The sequence below is a fragment of the Botrytis sinoallii genome, assembly GCF_014898435.1.
Source record: "Botrytis sinoallii strain Bc 23 chromosome Unknown BSIN_001, whole genome shotgun sequence".
Taxonomy (NCBI): domain Eukaryota; kingdom Fungi; phylum Ascomycota; class Leotiomycetes; order Helotiales; family Sclerotiniaceae; genus Botrytis; species Botrytis sinoallii.
This window is the reverse complement of record NW_024066028.1, coordinates 3,546,875-3,571,722: the sequence shown is the minus strand read 5'-3', so window position 1 is coordinate 3,571,722 and position 24,848 is coordinate 3,546,875. Positions and strand designations below refer to the sequence as shown.

At 40.9% G+C, this 24,848-nt stretch overlaps 6 protein-coding genes across 6 annotated transcripts; 1 reads left to right on the top strand and 5 right to left on the bottom strand.

Moving 5' to 3' along the window:
• Window positions 1-286: 286 nt before the first annotated feature.
• On the bottom strand, window positions 287-814 carry EAF02_000798 (uncharacterized protein; the record flags this gene model as incomplete). The annotated part of the gene is made up of 1 exon (XM_038896846.1): window positions 287-814. The coding sequence occupies one exon, from the start codon at window positions 812-814 to the stop codon at window positions 287-289; it is 528 nt and encodes a 175-aa protein (XP_038763705.1).
• Window positions 815-2,716: 1,902 nt separating this feature from the next.
• Window positions 2,717-3,166, bottom strand: EAF02_000797 (uncharacterized protein; the record flags this gene model as incomplete). Its single annotated transcript, XM_038896845.1, has 1 exon — window positions 2,717-3,166. One exon carries the CDS (start codon window positions 3,164-3,166, stop codon window positions 2,717-2,719), a length of 450 nt encoding a protein of 149 aa, XP_038763704.1.
• A 3,963-nt stretch (window positions 3,167-7,129) lies between these two features.
• On the bottom strand, window positions 7,130-10,939 carry EAF02_000796 (uncharacterized protein; the record flags this gene model as incomplete). The annotated part of the gene is made up of 2 exons (XM_038896844.1): window positions 7,130-8,686; window positions 8,738-10,939. The coding sequence occupies 2 exons, from the start codon at window positions 10,937-10,939 to the stop codon at window positions 7,130-7,132; spliced, it is 3,759 nt and encodes a 1,252-aa protein (XP_038763703.1).
• A 658-nt stretch (window positions 10,940-11,597) lies between these two features.
• EAF02_000795 (uncharacterized protein) lies at window positions 11,598-12,614 on the bottom strand (the record flags this gene model as incomplete). Its single annotated transcript, XM_038896843.1, has 3 exons — window positions 11,598-12,316; window positions 12,369-12,458; window positions 12,527-12,614. 3 exons carry the CDS (start codon window positions 12,612-12,614, stop codon window positions 11,598-11,600), a joined length of 897 nt encoding a protein of 298 aa, XP_038763702.1.
• Window positions 12,615-13,153: 539 nt separating this feature from the next.
• On the bottom strand, window positions 13,154-14,410 carry EAF02_000794 (uncharacterized protein; the record flags this gene model as incomplete). Its single annotated transcript, XM_038896842.1, has 3 exons — window positions 13,154-13,209; window positions 13,259-13,941; window positions 13,995-14,410. 3 exons carry the CDS (start codon window positions 14,408-14,410, stop codon window positions 13,154-13,156), a joined length of 1,155 nt encoding a protein of 384 aa, XP_038763701.1.
• Window positions 14,411-16,090: 1,680 nt separating this feature from the next.
• EAF02_000793 (uncharacterized protein) lies at window positions 16,091-21,565 on the top strand (the record flags this gene model as incomplete). Its single annotated transcript, XM_038896841.1, has 5 exons — window positions 16,091-16,801; window positions 16,857-17,244; window positions 17,307-17,714; window positions 17,766-17,923; window positions 17,978-21,565. Exons 2-5 carry the CDS (start codon window positions 17,229-17,231, stop codon window positions 21,563-21,565), a joined length of 4,170 nt encoding a protein of 1,389 aa, XP_038763700.1. The 5' UTR covers window positions 16,091-16,801; window positions 16,857-17,228.
• Window positions 21,566-24,848: the final 3,283 nt, after the last annotated feature.

Here is a 24,848-nt window from a genome sequence, read left to right as displayed (position 1 = left end):
TTTTGAGTCACCAACTGAATTCGAACAATTTACAGCCAGGGCTTTGGTCAAAGTTGATGATATTGGCTTACTCATGAGGTACTTGGAAGCATCCGTGTGACCTTTTTTGAGGTTGTAGTACATAGGTAGCCCCACCCATCAATCTATCCAATGCTAATCCTAATCCTCCTGTGTCATGAATGATGCTATCCAATCCGCCAAATACTGCATCGCAGCCCATTACAACTTATCGCAACTCGTCTGTACAATCCCAGCCATTCATCAAGATACCCATACACAAGACAATCTAACTTCTCTGTCCATTCTCTCTCGTTCCTTCATTCTTTCCTAACAGCTTAGCTGCCCTTTCTAACCTGTTTTTTCTTTCCCTCAACCCACCCCTCACACTTGCCTCACTACCATCAAGCTCCATACTACTTTCTTCACCCCTCTCTCCGATTCTCTCTCTCTCCTCCAAGTCCCTTCCTCTTTCGAGCTCATCCTTATCTCCCCTGATCTTCACGGTATACATCCCAGTTCGTTCGATCTCTCCTTTCACCAATCCAAGCTTCCTGCCTATGCTCACGCTCCTGCTGCTTCCACTTCTGCTTCCGCTCCCACTCCTACTTCCATTTACAACTTCGTTACCACGACCAGAACCGCTCCCGCTGCCGCTGCCGGTATATCCCAATCCGAGTACCCGCCTCCAAAAGCTCTGTGGTCGTACGACCGGTGCATTCCACCCCATGTCCACTGCTATACCCGATTGCGATGATGTTTGCGACTCAACTTCGCTGCGCCAAATTTCGATACGATTGCGTGATATATCTGGCATTTTGAGTATAGCTGGAGAGAAAGTCTCCGACTAATAATTCTGGTCTTGATGGATTTTGAAAGAGAGGAAGGCTTGTAAGTGGCGCATATTGACTTCGAGTGACAGAAGGTTGTTTTTGAAGAGGAATTTGAGATGTGGTGATCGTGATATTTAGGGTCAGCTGCTATTTGCGAGCTGATTGAAGCGGGTGATAAATGGTGAATTTTAGGTGAGTTAATAGAAGTGTGGAAATGCTGTGTCAGTTCAGTGAATGAGCTGTGCTTAAATTGAATGGGTGTGGTGAAAGATAAATGGTTGGAAAGGTCGCAGAGGCTTTCGTTGGCTTTTATGGGCTCGTGGGGGAGCATATGATCAGTGCCGACTCGGTTCGGCTCGAGATGCATGAGGTTGAACGTCATTTCGTGTTTTTTATGTCGCATCCTCTTTGTCCTCTAAAATGGGCTACTGAAATAAATTCACTATGTATTTTCTCATTATTGCAGACAGAAATTCCCTATTACGCTTCGCAGACCTTCGTTTCTAAGTGGAATTTGAGTATCGAATTTAAATGAGATTATGTGCCGAAAACGTGGGCCATGGTTTCACTGAATGATTTCGAACAATCAGCCACATTCTATACCAGTAAAATTATTATTATCTTATTGTTTAAATGGCTCAACCACCTTTTCAAATTGTTATGTCAATGATCTACATCTTTCAAAAGTAGGAAGAGTTGAGCTCATCTCTTAATAACAGGCGAGAGTTTGATGCTCATATGATTCTCATTGTCTTAGGCGTTCTTAACCTTTCAACAATAATTGATATCAACAATCAATGTGATGAAGGACTAGAAAATCTGTTGTCAGATCTTGGACATCTATGATGTTATAAGCCGTGCTAGTATCAGACAATGAACCGCGAGCATTTTATGATAATCCAGGCGTTGATTCCCAGACATTCAATAAACCGCTTCGATTGGTGAGCCGAAGCAACAACAGCAAGCATATAGACCCCCTCAATAACAGTCGTGCATGATTTGCAGAGCATTCGACGAGGATAGACGGCCACCAGTGGGTGGTGTACGGACCGACTCGACACTGCAAAAATCGACTTGGCAATATCCCATGAAATATCAGTTCGGATATCTGAATTGTTGTAATGATTCATTACAGATTGAACAATAGAATGATAGATCCTGGTATCAAACAACTGGGAAACAAATTTGTTAAAATTTAAAAGTTGAGAAGTCTCCCGTCAGTCCATCTAGTAGACTTAGCGATGTCGTCAACGCCATCGACCGGACCGCTTTCGTGTGATAGCTAGGAAGGATCAGGTGTTATATGTGATGCATATTAGTTGTTGGGGAGGAATGGGGTCAGGAGAGCTAAAGAGAAGAGGCAATGCACTGGAGGACGTAGATGATGCTGATGGATGTGATGGGAGATGTCATTAGAGTTGTTCCAATCATACAGTTTCGGGGAGTGGAGCGCAGCATATACACTAGGCTCGGAACCTGTAGTGGTTGAGAGGTTAATATATGAGCCCTGCTGTTAAAGTTGTTGTGTTTTTTTCTGGGAAAGACATGTTAATATGTAGCATATCATTGGTGGAACAGTCACCAGGCTTGGATGCAGAAAGTTCTACATCCAATAATGGGTTCAATTATAGTATTCATCGCTGAACATCGCTGCTTTAGAACCATGTTTCTAAAAGACCATGCCGCTGGAGATTAGCCTCTGCTTCCTTATATCAATCCCATAACCCTATCTCGATACTTCAATACTTCAGTCATTTCTCCATAAGAGAGCTATGATATCGTCATCCTCATCCTCCCAATCATTCTCATCCTCCCAATCATCCTCCTCCTCCTCCTCCTCCTCATCATCATCAAGTATCCCCAACTCTTCCAATTTATCCAGGACCTTATCCACGACCTTCTCCGCCACCCAATCCAAGTCTGCAGAAAAAGCCGCCCAAAGCCCCAGCCCCGTTGGAACCACCCACCACCCCCAAACCCCCCTCGTCTTCCACAGACCCGCGCACCCTATTGCAAAAAAAACTCCCCACAGCCCCATTGACAACAGCAGCCGCCATCTTGTCATCCTCATCTTCATCTTTGAATAGAACAGACCCAAAAGGTGTCTTGATTCCTTCGGTCTTCGCTCGTTCTTCCCATTTCTGACTCTGCCTTCGACAATAATAACAATAGAGCTCATGATCGCGCATCTTAGATGAGGGAGGATAATTCTCGAAATCGGCGACGAGAAAGGTGTTTTCGAGGCCGGCGCGGAGACAAGATGCTGAGAAATGAGTGAAGAAGAGTAGTAAGAGCCAACCACTGCGTTTGAGAACGTAATGATCTGTGTTTGGCATGGTGACGTTTGGTGTTCCTGTCAAAGAGAAAGTATAAAAGATTAGAGGTGTTTCTTTGTGTGCGGTGTAATGATATTCTCTTTTCCAATAAGGTTTTGAAGAAAAAAATGGTGCCCACCTTATACCGAGAATAAGTCCAGCAATGAATGTTTAATGAAACTACGGACCCGCAGTCAGTTTGAAGAAACAAAGATCAAGAGATATCGCATCATTCTCAAACTCCAGAATGGTATTGGATATTTCTGAGATAGAGAGGAGATTATTCCAAACACTAGGTGGGTACTAATTCAAACTTAAGAATGTACTTGGGATAAAGTTCCAACGTCAAATAGAAGGTGCAGAACAAATGCATATTAAATCGGATTGCTAAACAATCTGTATAAATTTGAGTTGCCTCAACATCACCTCTCCTCTTGCCACTCGAACATACAACAAAGATTTAAAATTTGTTATCCCAAACTTTTACCCTGATACGATAAAGCCACTGTATTACTTGCGGATTTCAGCTTGTCAATTGCATGTCTCTTTAGTATTCGATGTTCATACACCTCAAAAGCTCCAACGACTTGTGTATTTTGAACACTCAAGACTCATCTGATATCGTCAATAATTCGTATCAGACTCACAGAGCGATCTTGATCCATTTGCGTCGAAGCATCCTCTGTCAGACCAACAATTAAGCTGCTTTATCTACTATGATATTGGGGACTTTGCTAATGGAATCGAAACCATTTATCTCATCGGCCCAGGGTAAACCGACTATCCTATACTCTTACTGTTATTCTTTGATCTATGATCGCAGCAGCTTTACCTGCCGAAATCTTGCCTACGATATCCCAAGTCCCCTCTCTCAGCCGGAGTTGGAACGTTTCTGTTCATCACTTAATGTAGACACTTGAGCAATGGTGTCGGAAACAAACTTGCCCAGCAAAAATAATACCCTTCTCTCCACATCAAGTACTAGAGGAAAACCAACGATCCTTGCATTAACATATGACGTTCTCTTGACACCAAATATAGTCGCAACACTGTTAAAATCACAGCTCAAGTACTCCTAAGCAATGATTGCCCAAGCTTCTCTGATTTTGTGTCTGTCACCGCAGACATGATTATTGTTCCTCGCTTCTTGATATTGAAGTAGGCTCAGACCTTCAACAAATGCTCTGAGATATCTAACTACTTTCAAACATCCAACCACCCTCAAGTCAACAACTGATCAACCCATCCATCTATCTCCAAATCCAAACACCCACCACGAAAGTCAACCACAATTACAATCAAAACCCCCCAAATATCTCTCCCAGCACTCCCAATCAAACTCCAGCTCAATATCCTTGATCGAATTCCTCTCTAAACCACAACCCCATTTGATCAGCTCCAGTCGCTTAGCAATAACACCCCCTTTCCCCCCTTTCTAACCCTCCCTTAGATATACACTCAGCGCAAATAACCATCAAGGTTTCTTGCTTTCCGCATATTCATATTCTATCAGGGAGATGTAAATATCGGTACTCGGGGTGTGTTTCTCATTTCATTTCATTCCCATTTCCATCACTATCTCATCTCTTCCCATGCTAAAGCCTGATATCCAATCCCGAATTTACAATCTTCAATCCCAAATTCATATTCTTCACCCCGATAATACAACTCTAATATAATTCCTTTCCTCCCTATGTACCCATCAATCATCATAACTCACTATGCGCATCGATCGTTCATACGTCATGGACTATATGTGAATCTCCCAGAAAAGACACAAAGACGAACGGAAGAATAGATTCGAGATCAAATATAAAAACAGACATACCCAAGAATATACTTAAGAAAAGATATAGGCAAATAGCAATCATATATCAAATAAGCAAGTGAGTAAGTAATCACAATCAACCCCTCAACCCCTCTCTCTCTCCCTCACCCCCTTTCCATCCCACAAAACCAACCAAGCGAAACTTCGAGCTAAACTCCAACCGCCACTCTCTATCCATAAATTGTTGACACCAATTCACCAAGACCGATTCATTACAACCGATTCAGTACACTAATGCACGACACTATTCACTACTACGATTCACGAAGACTAGTTACTGATACTAAGTTACTAATACAATTTACTAATACCAATCACCAAGAGACCGATTTATTAACACCAATCACTTAACACTATTCACTAATACCAATACTAAGTTACTATACAATGCAACCAAGACCGATTCAATTAACAACCGATTCATTACACTAAATTCATTAACACTAATTCATTAATACTAGTCAACTATACTCATTCATTAATACCAATTCAATAATCTCTAATTAATAATCTCATATACTCCCTCTTATAAGACTCTTACAACTCTCTCGTATACTATATATATATATATAACATCCTCTATATCTATAACCTCTAATCTTAAATACATCCTATTAACGAAATCAAGATATCAAAATCAAGATATCAATCAAGATATCAAATCAAGATATCAAATCAAGATATGAAAAAAAACATATAAAAAAAAACATCAAAAAAAACATCAAAAAAAACATCAAAAAAAACATCAAAAAAAACATCAAAAAAAACATCAAAAAAAACATCAAAAAAACATCAAAAAAAACATCAAAAAAAACATCAAAAAAAACTAGACATAACTTACTAATAAGCATAACTACTAATAAATATAACTATTAAAAAAACATAATATAAAAAATTATTTCTATTTTCTATCCTATTCATACTATACTATACCAGAGTAGCTTAGCTTAGCGTAGTTTAAATCATATAATTGCTGACTATATAATTGCTGACATATAATAGATCATATAAAAATCATATCAATAATATATCAATAACATATAAATCATAAAAAAAAAACATATAACAATAATAAATAAATTAAAATATTCATATCTACCCCTCATATCTTCTATATCTTCTATATCGTCTATATCTTCTATATCTTCTATATCTTCTATATCTTCTATATCTTCTATATCTTCTATATCTTCTATATCTTCTATATCTTCTATATCTTCTATATCTTCTATATCTTCTATATCTACATTTCCTATTTCTATTTCTATTTCTATTTCTATTTCTATTTCTATTTCTATTTCTATTTCTATTTCTATTTCTATTTCTATTTCTATTTCTATTTCTATTTCTATTTCTATTTCTATTTCTATTTCTATTTCTATTTCTATTTCTATTTCTATTTCTATTTCTACTACTCCTTCTATTCCTTCTATTACTCCTACTCCTACTCCTACTCCTATTATTCCTATTATTCCTATTATTCCTATTATTCCTATTATTCCTATTATTCCTATTATTCCTATTATTCCTATTATTCCTATTATTCCTATTATTCCTATTATTCCTATTATTCCTATTATTCCTATTATTCCTATTATTCCTATTATTCCTATTATTACTCCTACTAAACCACAACTACAATCACCATCACCATCACAATCACCATCTACTTACTCATTCATCTATCTACCCACTCAATTATTAACTATCAATTAATACCTATAAACCATAAACCATAAACATCTATCTCAATTGTTTAGTCGAATATACAAATACTCGAATATACAAATACTCGAATATACAAATACTCGAATATACAAATACACAAATACACAAATACTCGAATACTTCATACTATCAACCCATATCAATACATACATACATGCATTTATTCATTCCGCGCTAACCCATATATCCATATGTATATGCACATTAAGTCTATCTCTTTCTCTCTTTCTCTCTTTCTTCTTTCTTCTTTCTCTCTTAAACCTTTTCACCCCCCTATTCTGATCCGATTCACGCTACAACCAACCGACCAACCCAACCATCCCATCCCATCCATACGCATAAAATAACCCATCCATCAATCCATCCATCCATACAATGCAATGCACGCACCCTGCACCCCAAAAGCGGAAAGGCAAGCTCAAATCCAATCATGCAAAAGTCATCTCAATTTCCTCCTCTCCCCCACCCCCCGCAAATTCATCCTCATCATCATCCGCCCACGCATTTTTTTCCGCCACGTATCCCAATCCCATCCCCATCCCCGTCACTCCCAATCCCAATCCGACTCCCACTCCTGTTCCCATGCCCACAGGTAATGTAGAAGCCGATTTCAATTCTGGTCTTGCACTACTCGATCCAGTCCCATCGAAGCCACCTCCAAATCCACCATTACCATCGGCCACATGACCTAAAGAATGGAAACTTGTATGTCCTCTCTCAGGTAACCTCGTACTACTAACATTAGCCGAATGAGGAGGAGAATGATACGCAGTATCAAAAGTCATCTCAAGTTCTTCCTCAGGTTCCTGAGCCAGATATGGTGAATTTCTCGCGAGATCTTGTCGAGAATTTGAATTCGAGTATGAATATGTTGAGCCAGCACCAAATCCATTCGAAGGACGAGGAGAATGACCTGGCGAACGATAATCGTAAGCATGTAATGTTGTACTCGCATCATCGCTTTTTGTTGGTCGAAGAGAATTGCGTGGACTGGATTGTGGACTATTAGATGAAGAGGCGAGGCTAAGTTTCATAGGTGGAAGTGTGGATTTAAGTTCTTTAACCTCCATATGCTTGTTACTACCACCATCAGCAGCAACTCCACTAGCGACTTCGGCACGAATAGCATCGATGTCGAAAAGAATACCATGGTTATTCCCTTGGCCATCCTCTGTTCCAGATCGGCTTGAATCACGACTCTGCTCGTTCTTTGAACTTTCTACATATGTCTCCCATTCTTTACGTTCGACGGCTGATTTCTTTTTACGGCCGAAGAAACTAAATCTTCCCTTTCCTTCTTTCTCTTTCTTCTCGAATTCTTTTCGGGCTTCCTCGATCTCATTAATAAGTTCTCTCTGCCTCTCTGCATGATTTTCCGGGTCCGGATCTTCGATTTCAGTAAATTCGTCGCTCTCAACCTCCCATCCCACCTCTCGAAGAAGCTTGGGCATGGCAGTACGATATGCCATATGTCCCGGTACTAGATCAGTAACATCCACATTTTCTATTCCAGGAACATTCTCGACCGGTGCAAGACCTGCTACACGTCTAATACCACCACTAGTAAGACGGAAAAGATATCCTAGAATCCAATCATTCCTTGCATATCCATTGACGAATCTACCAGCCACAACAGATCTCGCTTTTAAATAGTCATCCTGATTCACCACATTAGGTGAACCAAATAGGTAAACATTTTGAACCAATCCATAAGCGCCTTTCTTGGCGAGTTCTTTGAGACATGAGAAGATGACTCGAGAACCAAGGGAATATCCCACGAAGGTGATTGGTCTGGTACCAAGGTTTCGATCAATAAGCGAGTCTGCAAGAATAAGACCTGCAGCATTTGCACGGTCAAGGGAAACCGTCCATGGGTTATCGATGAGATATGAAAGTTTAGTTAAAACGACTGGTAATTGTAAAGCAGCCATCAAACCAATGAGGATGGTACTTCCGAGAACTTGTTGAAGACCTTGAGTCAAAGCCTAAAATGCGTTAGTATATATACAGTGTGTGCTGATAAATTCAAACCTTACCTCTGTTGCTAGAATATTAATGGTATCTCCCATACTTGTAAGCATTTCCGGCTCCCAAAGAACCGAGTATATATCTCCCATGATCGGATCGACTGTACTATATGGCAAGCGAACATCATCAACTTTACCCGTCATCCATCCCGAGACTGTAATGATCAAGTTGACTCGCTTATTATTATGCAATGGCCTATACTCAAAGGTTTTGACTGCCCCAGTTCTACGATTTGCAGCTTTGATCGCAATAAAACCACCTGAAGTGGCAGCACCCGTTGTGATGATAGCAGCACCTGCAGAACCAGCAAGGAAGCCACTAGTACCTGCTACACCGATTGTAGTGAAACCAGCCGCGAGACCTGCTCCGATAACAGGTGCCAAGAGACCTGCCGAAAGTCCAATAACTAAACTTCCACCAACGGTAGCAAGACCCATCATCAAATATCTTTTCTTGAGAGCCATTTTCCTCCTGTTCTCTTTATGATCGTCCTCATTCCAGTTCTCCCTTTCGGCTGCTTGTTGCATTTCCAAGGCATCTGTTACTCGTTTCTCAAAACGACAGATTTCTAACCAGGAAACTTCCATATTATCACCAACCTTTTCTAATAAAGTTCTAGATCGTGCATCATAAACAGAGTCCGCAATCAAAGTCAAGAAAAGGTCACAAAGAACAGTCCAGCGAAGATCGATATCAATGTTCTTAGTAGTGGGAAGTTGTGAAGGAGTTCGAACTTCGGGTAAATCTTCGCCATCATGCTCTTGGTATGGTGGAGGTACAGCAGCCGGTTCTTCCTCATTATATCGTCGAGGAGTTTGTGGACTCAAAGGTGATTGTGGTAAGCGTGGAGACTGTATGGATCCTCGTGGTAATCGCGGAGATGAGATGGATTCCCTAGGACTTCTACCTGAAGCAACCGAGTCTTTACTTGAATGAGCTTTCTCGGCCATAGGATTCTTTACTCGTGCATTTTGCATGAGAGTCTCTGTCAGATCTGAAGGGACTACTCCATGTTCAGCCAATTGCTCAATCATGATCTGTTCATCTGTACTGATTTCCATATGCGCATATAGCCGAACCATCATTTTTTGAGTCCACATTTTCATAGCTTCGGCTGAAACTTGCAATTCTTTCTTGTTTCCTTTCTTTGCTGACACCAATGATTCTTGTTGTTCAAGCATTTTAGAAAGGATAAGTCGAGTCATGCCAACATATGCAATTCTTTGCCCTTCCGTTAAAAGATCCTTAGTAGCTTGCATTTGAGAAACTGCATCTCGCTGCTCCTCATCTTCCACTTCTCCAGCTCCAGTGCCATGAACATCTTTGAAAAGGTATTGTGTGTTTTCATCCAAACTCGTCGCAGATTGAGCATCTTCGTCTAGTTGAACTCTGGTATATCCTCTGCCGGCACCACCCAACCCTGCGTATGCATCCGGTTCTTCATCAGATTCGTGTGCCTCCTTTGCAATTAACCTATTATCATCATCGTAAATATCGTACGGAGCATACGCTGGCATTGTTTGCCATTCATCATCTTCTTGAGGTGGGCTTTTTGGATCAGGTACAGTGGTATGTTGATGCGACCATTCTGATATTCCCTGACTGGTTCCCTGACTTGGTTCCATCCGACTATTCCTGTTATTCACCGCGGGAACCGCATTGCTGTTCTTGTTGCCACTAGTATTCTCCAAACTTTCTGCAGATTTTGGCTCTTTTGCAGGCTTCGCAGGTTCCGACGATTCCGCCAGAGCTTCTTTACTTGTGGATTCGATATCTTCGATTGTTTGTCGAGGTGCCGGATGTCCATGAGCTGGCAAGTCCTCATTCCGAGTTGTCTCGCGAGGTTTTTGAGGTTCCGGATTCGTGGTCGCAGGTGATGGCGTTATTTGCACAACCTTGAGTTCCTCTTCTTCCTTATCTGACCCATTATCCTTTACATCGTCTGCCTTTTCTGCGTCTCCCTTAGCAACATCCGCATTCTTCAACCCATTCTCTTTAGTCGCAGCATTCCGATCTTCTGGGACACTCGGCTTATCCTCCGATTCGACATTCTCCAAATCTTCATCATATGCTACCGGTTCCGGAACAACTCTCTTCTTGAGGGGTAATCCGAAGTCATCCAGTTCTGCAGGTCCATTTTGAACAGCTGTACCCGGTCCCACAATGCCATTTTCCTTAGCATTTGTGGTGGTCTCATCACTCTGTGGCATATTGTTCCTAGCACTTCGACCACCACCTTGACTCACAGGGCAGGTGGCGTCTCTAACAGATAAATCATCTAACGTCACTTAGACATTCGTTGTTCAATCATTAAATGTGTTCTTGCGCGGATCCATGGATTCTGAAGCACAAAAGTGTTCCGAGGTCGATGCTCTGTGCTTTGTATGGATTTCGTACACACCGTACACACAGACACCGTCTAGTTGACTAGGATTTGGGGATTTGGGAATGACCGATGCACTTCCTCAGTGAGTGAACCAGTAAACGATTGGAACGTGCTTTCTAACGGGTAAGGGTATAGTAATGATTCAGATGTTTTATTGCTTATTGCTTATGGGCAATGAAGGTTTAAATGCTTTTGAGGACTTGTAACTTTTGAGGAATCATTATGTTGCTATACTTTAAATAGATTCGACCTTTACTTGATATGTAGTTTGGGGTCCATCTTCTTTGTTCTGTTATCTAGGGGGTCGGTCAAATGCGACCTACCTATATGACGAATTGGAATCGTAATATCGTGCTCCCCGATTTCTTTAGTACTGTAATTTCAACAACCATAATCATGCAGCTCAATTCCGATTCTTTGGGTATCATTCTAAAATTGTAATTAATTTATATGTAACACTCTGCTCGATATTCCTGTATATATTAAGCTGTTTCATCCATTTTCTCACTTGAAATGGTCGTTTCCCCATCAGCTCCATCCTCTGCCTTTTTCTTCGAGTGTAGACGTTTTCGTTTGCGTTTGACAGGTTCTGAACCATCCGCTCCCGTATCATTTGCATCAGCCACTTTGGTTGACGCATTAGGCTTCGTACTCTCTCCCTCGACCTTCTTTTTCTTCTTCATTGCTAATGGATTGGGTCCTTTTGGTCCTGGTGCATTCTTCTTCTTTTTCGCAACACCTTCCGATACACCCATATCTTTCTTTGCTGATTCTTCGTCATCGTCCTCATCGCCTTCATTTCTCTTCCTCTTGAGACTTCCTGAAGCTCTTCCTGACTTAATGCCTTGTCTAAATTTCGACCTTTCTTCTCTATCTCTCGTCTCTGTAGATGTTTCTGCCATAGGTTCCATAATCATAACACTCCTGTTGATGTAAACCAAAGGTACGCCCTGAATTGCCCTCATCGCCTTTCTCACTTCTATATCTTGACTTGCTACCACATATCTGTGTTTATTGGTTCCATTGTTTTTGCCGTCAACGACTGCTTTGATACAATCACGGGCAGAGAGAGGTTCGGGATAATCTTCTGGGAGATGACCACAACGGCGTCGCTCGTAGGTTTTTGCTTTGTCGATGAGATAGGAAACTCCTGGTTCTGATGAAGCAGCATATAAATGGCGCATTGAGCATTGTGTAATCACTAATGTACGTCAGTAATTAATGCGACAGGAGATGAAAATGTATGAACATACTAGGCTTAACTTGACCATGAAGTGTTCGCTCTAAACCACCGACCAAGTCCATCTTGAATCTATCAGCATCCTTAATAATCTCTGCGTCAACTGTTGAGAGAGAAAGTCAGTCATTGAAAACGAGCAATAGTACTGATGCGCAACGTTGGGGAGCTCACGAAGTACTTGATATGCTTCACGGAAACCAAAGCTCATGCCATATTGCTGCATGAGCTTTTTATATTGCTTCGCTCTTTTTCCTCTCATGTTTTTGAATTCGTCAAAATAGTTTGAGGGTCAATTGATTGAGTTTGGTAAATGGTAAGAGATGTGATGATGAAGATTGATAATTTTTTTATCGGATAAATTTAACGATAAGGACTTATCGGGAACTAGGGTGGGTTTTCCCAATGACCCAATGGCTTCCTAGTATTTGTTGCTAGCCATGCTAAGCCAACAAGTCTAGAACCAAAGGATATCTAGGAGTACTTCAAAGTCTCTACTTAATATTATATGAATGTACAAAAGTCTTTATACTGCCTAAAAAAGAATACCTATTACATAGATGGTTCGTACGCCGTGTATTTCTCCCACCCGCGAACCTCCTCACTCTGCCTATCTCTTGTCACGATTTCCATCCCTTGCAAATCGAGAATATTCTGTTTGGTGTTCTTCTTCCCCCTAAACAACTGTCTCTATATGCCTCTTGGCGCGAGTTGCTATTGCAAGAACAGCTTCTGATGACTTCAATCCCGAGGTCATATCTTATATGCCCCAGATAATTCAACCTATACAACTACTTCACTTCATCCGTTACTGCGTTTACATAGAGCTGCAACTACACTTATGTCGTCTAGTTTACCTAACAATCAATTAGTAAATGGTATACCCTTCAGCCTCTTTTTACTCACCTCCTTCCATAGCAAGACCTTCCTCGACAGCATGCTCCATGAAGGGACTCTCTGCGAAAGGATCTTGCGCGATCACTTTTGCAGCTTTCATGAGCTCATCGGCTACAAATTTCATACCACCTCCAGCACCACCTCGTCGATCTCCAGTACCTATACCTCCCTCACCTCGCTCCCACTTACGAATACTGCTTACAACACTTTCAATTATTTCATGCTCCCATAGATTGTCAATTACGCCATCAGACATGGCAAGAACGACGTCATCTTCCTCAATTTCAACCTTCTCCATAACAGCATTATTAACAGGCGTGTCGGGGCTATTTGTACCGAGTTGTCGAGGACAGTCAAACCAATGCCATTGTTCTGTAGTTTTGAAAACACGTTCCTCCTGTTTCGGTCTTATGACTAGTACTTGTGAGTCGCCAATGTTGGTAACGTATAGAAGAGGAGTCGCGGGCGCAGTAGGATCGGTATCATCCAATTTATAATGCAATTGTGCCCCGGTAGCCGTAGTTGTGCCTTGCCATTTATTCGGACTCGCAGTCGCTTGAATAGTTTGCTCATATGCCTTTTGTAGATAATCAATAGGATTCGGCTCGAAGTACTTTCCTGCAGGTCGAGATCTTCTTGCGTCGTTCTCTACTTCCGCAGCCCAGAAGTGTAATATTAGCCTTGACCATAAACTGACAATACGTTAGCACTCCAAGGTAAATTGTGATTTCAGAAAGCCACCAACCCTGCATGGCCACCTTCTCTTGTAGACCAGGCGCCGACACCATCGTTTGCGCCAATAAAGTAGTCACTGGAGTAAACCGCATCATCGCCATTTGTATATCCTCTGATCACCTCGCCGTTCACCGAAGGTCTTCTATCGCGACTCCGATGATGAGTACTTAACGGATCGGAAAAGGAACCTGATGGAGGAGATAGAAATGGAGGAGGAAAAGGTCGAGGCTTTCTCTTGGCAAATAAGGCAAGTCCAGTTTCGAATTTAAATGGAAGGGATTCTTTTCGAAATGGTGGTATATCGACATCTGCAGATGTGGAAAATGCCAATTCAGGGCGCCATCTCGGAGAACTGTGAATGAGAGTACGACGGGATTGATTATGTATAGCTTGCGCAACGTGTGTTCGACCAATCGACCTCCTCATCCCAGCGTCGTGATTGATGCACAGAGGTGAAGAATTACCTCGTGGTCGAGTTGATGGAAGTTGTCGGGATACAAACCGAGAAACTCCTTCACAAAAATTGCACTCTAGACGATAAGAACCTTCATTGTTCAATGGACCAACCGCGATAACGAATCAGGTACGTATTAGACACGTGATGCGTGCCATAAATATAGATTTCTTAAGGCTGAATATGGCTGTGGATAATGACAATTTGTGTGGAGCATGCAAGGATCACCAAGTCTACTAGGGAGGAATTTGAATCAAGAGTGGGTGAAAGACGGAAAACAATCTGAATCCATGGACCAATTGATTTCGTAAAGAAATTGACATGTTCACCATTCACTGCTCATCATATGGTGGTGATACATCGATGCAAATCTACCACGTGCTTACTTTCTACATGACCATGACAATGAATGAAGCGACGAATTGATATCTGCGTTGCCTTTGCTTGACTTGGCCTGCATCGATTAGTGAGTGTCTGGACCGGCTGTGCTGTCCTTTGAACATAATCTTGCATGATCCGGAGAATTCGGCTGAATGTGAAGGTGCTTCTCTTGTGATTTGCGTTGTCAAGCCTAAAAGGATGATCACCGCAGGCATGTTTTATATTCTTCGGGACCAAAAGGGATTAATTCTTCGTATCACGGTGGTACTGCAACTTTCCGCGCGAAGGACTTTCTCGGACAAATTGATTGGTGTCTATGGAGGGAAGAGACTCAAGAGAGAGAGTTTGTATGTATGTAGGTAAGAGCTTGGGCCAGATTTCAAACAGTTTGGTAATCATAACGTTTCAGAAAGACTGGAGACATTGAGAGATATGGAAAGAGATTGGAGATTGGAGATTGGAGATTTGACATTGGAGATGGGAGATGGAGATGGGAGATGGGAGATTGCAGATGTTGGAGATATTGAAAGTTATTACGGAGTCGGTGTTTAAGTAGAAAAATCTCTCAGAATCTCTCTTTCTCTCTCTCTCACACAGCCACTCATTGCCAATTAATTGATGGATCCGATACCCGATAAACGAGCTGAGAGAGCCGCTTGCAGAGGTACCTGGGCCCCCTTTGGCTGCTAGGTAGATTGTGATGGTTCAATATCAACCAATTAAGGTATGCTCGGCGTTACGATCTCGTATTATTGCTCCTCGTCTTGAGGGTCTTGGAGTAAGAAAGCACGCAGACACGGCGGGTGAAAAGTTAAGGATTTGCAGGTACAGGCGATCAGATCAGCACTTGACACTTTCACTCTTTTCCCAGCGCGTGTTGAGATGGAAAGGCCCAATGAGCATTACCAAAGCATTACCAAAGTGAGCGAGTGTACGAGTACGCACGCTATTTGGGCAAGAGAAAAATGATGCGTCCATGTGTTGAGGATTCCAAGTTCGTAGTGCCAGGTGAGTATTAGTAGTTAGCAGTTAGCCAAGACCGGTGAATGGTAGGATGCTTTGGGGAATAAGAGGGGCATGGATAGAGCATGGATAGAGCACAAATACATCGTCCTGTGCTAGAGATGTACTAGAGATGTACAATGAATGTGTGTATAATAAGGGAAATTCCAATGCAGGAGATAGTACGTACCTCGTACCTAGATGCATACACATGCTTGGAATTTGTCAACAGTTCCAAATCTTGATCCAAGTCTGGGAGCCACATCTTGACTCTGTTTAACAATCGACAGACAAAGAGTCAATGATACATGCTCGCCGCTACCAGATGAGGATAGTTTGTATGTGTTGTTGATGTGATAGATGCTCGATAGCTACGATGCCCTTCTTTCTTAATGTATGTAATGTATATACCTACCTGACTATGTCTGTCTATCTTCACCACCTTCCTACACATGTCCCTTTTTCGTCCGGTCCTTCCGCCCATTTGATGAGATATGAGACCTCGTAATTGAATCATTTCATGTGATGCAAACGAATTACGCCGTGAAATCAATTTGAACCCTCCACTCCCAAATAAACTCCCCTTTATGATCATTTGGCCCCAGATTCTGAATATTGTCTATTGTTTTCCAAGATTACCGACCTAGGTACCTAGTAGCTATTCAATCTGGTGCTCTCTTGACCACTTCCACTTCTTCTACTTCCTCCTACTAACCAACCTCTTCATCTTTTCAACCCTTTCTCGACCTTCGACCTTCGTTCTTCGTTCTTCTTGAATATATATCCCATTTCATTTTCGATTTTCTTCCTCTAGCTCTATCTACACATTTAAACTACATCTTAGACTTCTCACGCAATTTCCTCTCGTATATTTTTGGCTCTTCTCTCTCTCTCTCTTTCTTTCTTTCTATTTTGAGCATCGGTAGTCGGACCTCTCCCGCCTCTTATCCTCCCTCTCATCATTCCCTGGTCTCACAAAAGTGACGTCCCCCAGATCCCGCCAATCCCCCCAAAAATTAACAAGATGCTAAGCAGGTACATGAATTAGTACGCATACCAGTACATTATTCACCTGCTTTCCCCAAATATTCATCATTCCTCAACATTAATCACAATACTCCCAATTCAATCTTTACATTCTTTTGCATTTGCATTTTGCTTCAATTCATCTTCTGTTTGCAGCCTTTCGAGCTTCCTTTGCCGCCGGCTTATAAAATTGGGAATCATTGTGCTGTTATATAATCAACGGTCCGACAAAGAAAGAACAAAACACAGAACACTTCTTAGATTGTACATGTCATAAGTCCACCATATCAATTCGAAGGTTCATCCGGAGCTCGCGGAATCACCGCTTCATTGATAGATTTCCCAACTTACTATTATTCAAAGCAAATTAATTCATTCAAAATGGGCCGAAATCGAGGTACGTTGGAATGCGCCACCATATTTACAAGTCAACCATTGCTAAATAGCTCCTTCCCTTAGTTATGTCGTTCATGTCCCAGTTTAGGGACAGAGACTCTAATAGCCCTACTCGACCACCTCCATCTACAGGCCGAGCACGAAGTCGAACCGAATCCTACACACAGCAAGGGTCCCAAGATACAGGAAAGTCGTCCTCGGGAAGAGAGCCATTTCCAACTTCGAGCTTCCAAATGCCCTCTCACCAGGAAGCGCCTTTGAGCGAAGTTCGCGCATCTCCTCAGCCGACTCGAACGAGGGAACGAGCATCTTCTAGACCAACGTCTATGGCACAAACCTTTCAGCCTCCACTGATGGATGTGAAGCAAGATACCTTGCCGGAACTACAACCAATCTTCACATTCTTGAATAGTCACAGCAACAAATTGTACCAGGAAGGGTATTTCTTGAAATTGGATGATCAAAACATACGTACGTATTATTTTCTACATTGGTAGAGCATTTTAATCTAACATCATGCAGACGGCAAGGCCAATGCCGACCGAACCTGGACAGAGTGTTTTGCACAGCTTGTGGGAACTATCCTTTCATTGTGGGATGCAGCAGAGTTAGATGCTGCTGGGCAAGACGGAGAGGTCCTCCCAAAGTTTATCAATCTCACAGATGCCTCGATCAAAATGGTTACTTTTACTCTTCTCAAAATTGGTATGATTCCACCTACTAATAGTCTATAGATCGAATCCCTTCCCACAAGGTCACCCACAGAAGCACCTTTACAGAATGTCCTCAGCATATCCACAGCTGGTAAGAATAGATACCTATTGCATTTCAATTCACATCACTCGTTGGTTCAATGGACCGCCGGTATCCGTCTCTGTATGTTTGAGCATGCGTCATTACAAGAAGCCTACACAGGTGCGCTCATTGCTGGTAAGGGTAAATTATTAAACAACATCAGACCCATCATGGAGCGCTCAAGGATCCAAACTGCAGACTGGGCCCGAGTGAGATTTGGCGCTGGAACGCCTTGGAGACGATGTTGGTGCGTAATTACTCCACCCGATGAAAAGGAAGTCCAGCGATTACAAAAGCAATCGCAAAAGAAGAGGTCGGCATATGATCGCTCCCGACCCCCTATATTGAAAGGCGACATCAAATTTTATGATTCCAAGAGGACGAAAAAAGTTCGACCAATCGCTACGATTAACGATGCATATTCTGCGTTTGCCATATATCCTCAATCCAAACCACTCATAGATGCTTCCACTTTAGTCAAGGTTGAAGGATCTATTACGATTCACTCAAACCCCCCTTTGACATCTGAAGGATTCGTATTCGTCATGCCCGAGGTACATCCGGCTGTAAGTGGCTTTGAAATGATGCTCCGCTGGCTTTTTCCGGTCTACGATACGTTTGGTCTGTATGGACGTCCTGGTCGTTTGATTGCAGAGACAAATGACACCAGAAGTTTGATGTTTGCAATGCCAGAACACCGAAGATATGGATATTTAGAAACCCTCGATGTTTCAAGTCTAATATCGGAGCAAGGTAGCGCTAACTGGCTAGAATCTGAATGGAGAGGAAGAATGAAAGATTTGACAGCGAAGCGAATGGTGACTCTCAGAAACAACAGCCAAAGAAATAGCCAGTACGGCAGTAGAAGAAGTCGCAATAGTGTAGGAAATCCTCGGACTCGCCTTCAGTTTGACGATGCAGCATCGGTTAGATCATCACCATCGATACAGTTTGGTGCCCGTCCGGCGGGAGATGTTGGCTATAGCGGTCTCCCTAGAACTGATTCGGCACCTGTTGCATTTCAACAGCCAAAGACCTCAGGAGCGCCTCATCAAAGGTCAATATCTGAATCTCAACCACCCAGCCGTGATCAGAATCAAAATCCTTCTGTCTTTGATGGAGCTTTTGAACCTGCTCCTATCCCACTGCACACTGGCTCAGATTTGAAATACGCACAAGATGCTACACCTTCCCCCGACCGCCTCAGTTCAGAAGATGAGCAGGCAGCCAGTGCAACTCCAGTTCGCGAACTACGAGAATTGCAAACGGTTACGGTTCCAGAACCTGTAGCTGCACCCCCAGCTTTCAAACACGCGCCGGGCGCTCAACCCCCCAGCAAACCCCTGCAATCAACAGATCTTCGAAAAGCGAATAATCGCATGTCTACCGCAACATTATCTCAGTTAACTGGTGCTGCCGGTGCTGCAGCCACTTACCAAAGTCAAGACCGACGAGGATTGAATGCTCAAACGCATGATAGAATAGAGGAGGATGAAGATCAAGGTAGAGGGGTACTGTCAGACGTCACCAGATATCACCATATGCCTGCTAACCATGACATCATTAATGAAGGCATCGTAGCAACCTACGAACCTCGTAACGAACAAGAGTCCACTCTTCCCTCGAACCGCGATCAAATCCCGTATCAAAACCAACACTATCAATCTAATAATACAAATTTTAATTCAAGATCACAACCGAATCTCTCAAACGATATGCTCCCACCAAAGAACCCCTCTAGCCAATCATCTCGTCTACAGACCAGCCAAAGCATCTCAAGAAAGCCTCCTCCTACACAAGAAGAGAACCAATCAAGCCCTAATTCGTCGCATCCACCTTCTAGCTCTGGGAGCTTGACTCAACATATTCTCGATTCAGGTGCTTTCGACTTGATATTGCCTAAAGCAGACGACTTTAAGCTCCCCCAGATGAATAGACACAATAGTGATTTAAGTAGTGCATATGACGACGCTGCATCAACTGGTACCCCAGATTATGCCAGTACCAAAAAGTCTGTGCGATCTGTACGCACGCAAGAGTCTGTCGAAAAGCCTCGAGCAGGGAAGAAGAAGATCATCGGCAATATCGAAGTTGGGCAGCCGCTTTATGGTGACGAAAACACATTGTCAAAAGGAGTTGATATTGATTTTGGTCCTACCTTTGATCTCAATCGAGCACCCGGTCAAGACTCTCCAAGCCCTCCTCCTAAACAGAATAATTTTAATCACTCAAGTCCTGAAAAGCGTCCAAGTCATGAAAGATCTCCTAGCGGCAATGCACTAGCTTGGCAACCTGGAATGAGTGCAACCGCTGCTAATAATACCTTTGGCCACAAACAAGGTTTGACGGCGGAAGAGTATGTTCAGCAGCGTTCCATGGTTGCTGCTGCCACACCGCAATATATCCACCAACGTCAGCCTTCAGGCAACATTCTACGTGCAACTTCTCCTACACCTGCACGCGCCACGCCTTCCCCTACACCTGGACGATATACCCCTTCCCCTACGCCAGGTCAAACTTCTAAGCGTTCCAGTGCACTGATAGGTCAACATTCACGCCATAGCTCAGCAGATTTATTAAATTTTAATGAAGGACATGGTCAAAATCGTCACTCACGCCATAGCTCAGCAGACTTGTTAAATTTCAATGAAGGACTTGGTCAAAACCGTAACTCACGTCGTAACTCAACAGATCTATTAAATTCTGCTGAAGTGTATGGTCAACAGCAACACGCACGTCACAGTTCAGCTGATCTTTTACGTCCAAGCTCCAGAGGTGCAAACAGAGTTTTAGGGCCCTCTGGAAATGGCACCCTTACAACAAGTCTCTCTGCTCGAGAGCAAGCTTTTGTTGCTAAAATGACTGGTGGACCCCTCATTGCCATGGCTAAGAATACTAATAAAGATAACGTTGTTTCTGCTGGTCTCGTTGGAGCTATTGGTTCGCGTGAGAAGGAAAAGCAACATGTCAAGCAAGGACTCAAATCGCAGTCGGTACAGCATGCAATTGCACTTCGTCAACAGCAATTGGCTCAGCAACAACAACAGCAGCAGCAGCAGCAAGCTGAACAACGTCGCCTTGATCAACAATTAGCTGAACAAACTCGTCTTTTGCAACAAACTGAGCAGAACCGTCGCCAGTCCCAATATGCTAATACCAACTATTCACCATCACAGTTTGCAGTACCTAGTAAGAGAGGTTCATGGATGGGGCTAAACTTCCCTCAGGCAGCAGCATGGACAACACCAGCGCAATTACCAGGACAATATCAAACAACTTTGGCACACTCACCTGGACAATATCAAACAACCATGGCTCACTCGCCTGGACAATATCAAACAACCATGGCTCACTCGCCTGGACAATATCAAACAACCATGGCTCACTCACCTGGACAATACCAACCAACCTTAGCACACTCTCCTGGGCATCAAGCTTCCCCTCATCAATATTCTCAACAACAGCAATATTTCCCTCAATATCCACCAACGCAAGGAGGACAGAGGAACTCTGGATACTATGGATAGAATATGTAATAGGTTGACAGCATAGCCTGGCGTTATTCTTAAAAAAATCTTGAATTGAATTGGATTTAAAATGATTGTCGTTTGGAATTGAAACAATCCTTGTTTTTGTAAAATGTTTTGGTCTTTCCTTTTGGTCTCTTTTCTCTTTCTCTCTTTTGTTCATAGCGGGGGCATGGCGTGAGGGCTCACGTAAACGGCTGGATGGAGGGGATTTCTGCATTTGATTGAAGTTGAATGTTGGGGATAAATTCGACTTAGTCTGGGAATGGCATTTCTTCTTTTTTCTTTTCTTTTGTAAAGTATATCAAGTAAATTGGATGGATGGATGCTGTGAAGCGAAAGGATAAGGCAATCCTTTGTACTTGAAGGGGTATTAGCTTAGGAAAGAGTAGATTAAATGAATGTATAATTCTCAATTTTGAATTGTGAGCTTTAGCAACTTGAGGAACTTTTATTGTGCAGGTAGTGTGAATTGTTTTGTATTGTATTGTTGTAGAATTGTTATAGAACTGTTGAATGTGGTTGGTTGTTTTAGATGAGTAGGTAGGTAGGTAGGTAGGTAGGTAGGTAGGTAGATGGGTAGATGGGTAGATGGGTAAATAGGTATGAAGTAAGTAGGTAGATGGGTAGATAGGTAGATAAATAAATAAATAAATAAATAAATAAATAAATAAATAAATAAATAAATAAATAAATAAATAAATAAATAAATAAATAAATAAATAAATAAATAAATAAATAAATAAATAAATAAATAAATAAATAAATAAATAAATAAATAAATAAATAAATAAATAAATAAATAAATAAATTGTTAAAAGGAATAGAAGTTACCAGCGCTAAGCACGTGATGAGATTAATAATATGGTTACTTAAGCCTATTAGATACGCTAATACTGGCACGGGATCATTGACAGGGTAAGCTGCGACAGAGATCTATATAAAGTGATTAGTTGGTATAAGCTTACTGTCAACCTTAGAGCACCATTTCTGATCATCAATAGCATAGCGATCAAAAACATCACAAAAAAAGCCCAAATTCTATAAAAGGAAATCCTCGAACGTTTTGATAATAATAACAATCTCACAACAAACCTATTCCAACCAAACCGCATACCCAACAAACTCCCATAGAACACGGAAGTATTCCTTAAAGAAATGGAAAAAAGTATTATAAGAGTTTCGAATATCTTACCAGAACCCGACCAGATTACTGTTTGCCTTCTGAAGGTTTAGTAAGACTTTATTGAATTAATAATCGCTAGAATTTTTAATAAATATCTACAACTTAATTACTTCTCAAATAAATAAAGATAAACAAAGGTAATAATAATCCCTAAGATCAAAAAGAAAAACAAATCGTTAATATAATCCTAGTAATCGATAATTCTATTCTCATATATTTCGAAGGGTCTGAAATATATAATCACTTGATATATCTCATAAACTGCAATGATAGTAGGCATACTCAGCCCCCAATATAGTGAAGCACTTCTCAAGTGAACAGTAATGGACTTAGTTATTTCGTTTGTATATAATATCGAAAAGGTTTTTGCCTGCAAACAAGAAGTCACAATGGTTATACTGAACATACAAGGTGTATTCGATATACTTTTATCAAACAGGCTACTGGAATGTATGTGTCAGTAAGGGTGGCCCTATTCCCTCCTATAATTAGTCTAAATTTTTTTGAACAACTGTTTAATAAAAGTTTAATTAGAAAACGCAATTATAGAATATAGCTATATTAAATGTAGTACCCCATAAAGCTCCCCACTCTTATCTGTATTATATATTCTATACCTTACTAAGCTTTTGAATCAAAATACTAAGCTACACTTCGGGTATGCTGATAATATCTATATCTACTACATATCCAAGAATATTTGTAAAAACATTGATCTTCTCAAATACAATCTCCACTAGATTTTTCAATAGAGTGAACGAAACTATATAATGTTTATATCAAAAAAGCTAGAAATAATATATCTTTTCTAAAGAAAAGAGGTATACATTCTATACCTAAAGATGAACAATAAAATAACAATCCATTCAATCAGCAAAACGAGTAACAAAACTGTTCAACCAGCTCTACACTGGCTGGGAGTCTGATTTGATTGGAAGCTCTCCTTCAAAAGATATATAGCAGAACGAAAAGCAAAAGCCCACAAGGTTGTAAAATATATCAAAGGGCTTGTATAGATATACCACAGCCCGCTAGCTGTAGTGCTATGCAAGGGGGTGATTATTTATATCCTTCTCTCTGCTCTTTATAGATCCGAGGCATAATATACAAGCTGAACAAAGCTAAACCGGGTGGGGGGAGCTGTTTGTGGTATAATAATAAACATAAGGCTGGGTAATCACATTATTAAAGTTAATCAAGCGATTATTCTAATAGCAAAAGGAATTCTATTTACTTGATATATGATTCTGATCATTACAATTCTGAGAGACTTTAGATTACTATTTAACAAGCTAGCACTCAAACAAATATGAATAAGATTTGTGTTCTGACTCTACAAAATAAACGAAAATTATTTATTAGTAATTTATTTAATATAGGTATTTCAATATAAGATAAACAATATCAATTTTCATAAACTAGTTGGATTGATTCTGAAAATATCAAAACCAATATTTTCCTCGCTATATTTTTTTGCAGAGAGCTATAACAATTCTATAGAAGGTATAAAGAAAGAAGTAGTTGTATTTGAATTCATATAATAATAGAATTATCTATCTAATAGCCATATCACAATCTTCTCGAATAGTATTGAATAATATTATTAAGAACAAAAGATAATCGGCTATGGCTATACAATCTATCGGAAATAATTTCCAATAGTATCCAATTATAGAACAATCAATTTGCTTTTGTATATTTTCGATATCAAGATAATAAATACTCTAAAAGATTTGGAATACATTGTTCGATTAAAGTTAGCTAAGCAAATCACTATATGTATTGATAGTACCTTAATTATCTAATATATTAAAAGCAACGCCTCTAATTCATTTCAATAGGCATTTCTATATTATTATAAGATTATGAGAAACAGATAAATAGCAATCCAATGATTACCTAGATATACTAGAATCCTTGAAAACAAAAAGGCCAATCGGCTTATCAATCTGGGCATTTGCAGTAATTATATCAAAAACAATAACTCATTGCTTTTTATTATTAATAGGATAAATTTAATAACTAAAATCTTTAGATGAAAAGCAGAATAGAGATAGTGAAAACGAAATGAGGTTACCTTCGCTAATCGATACTATT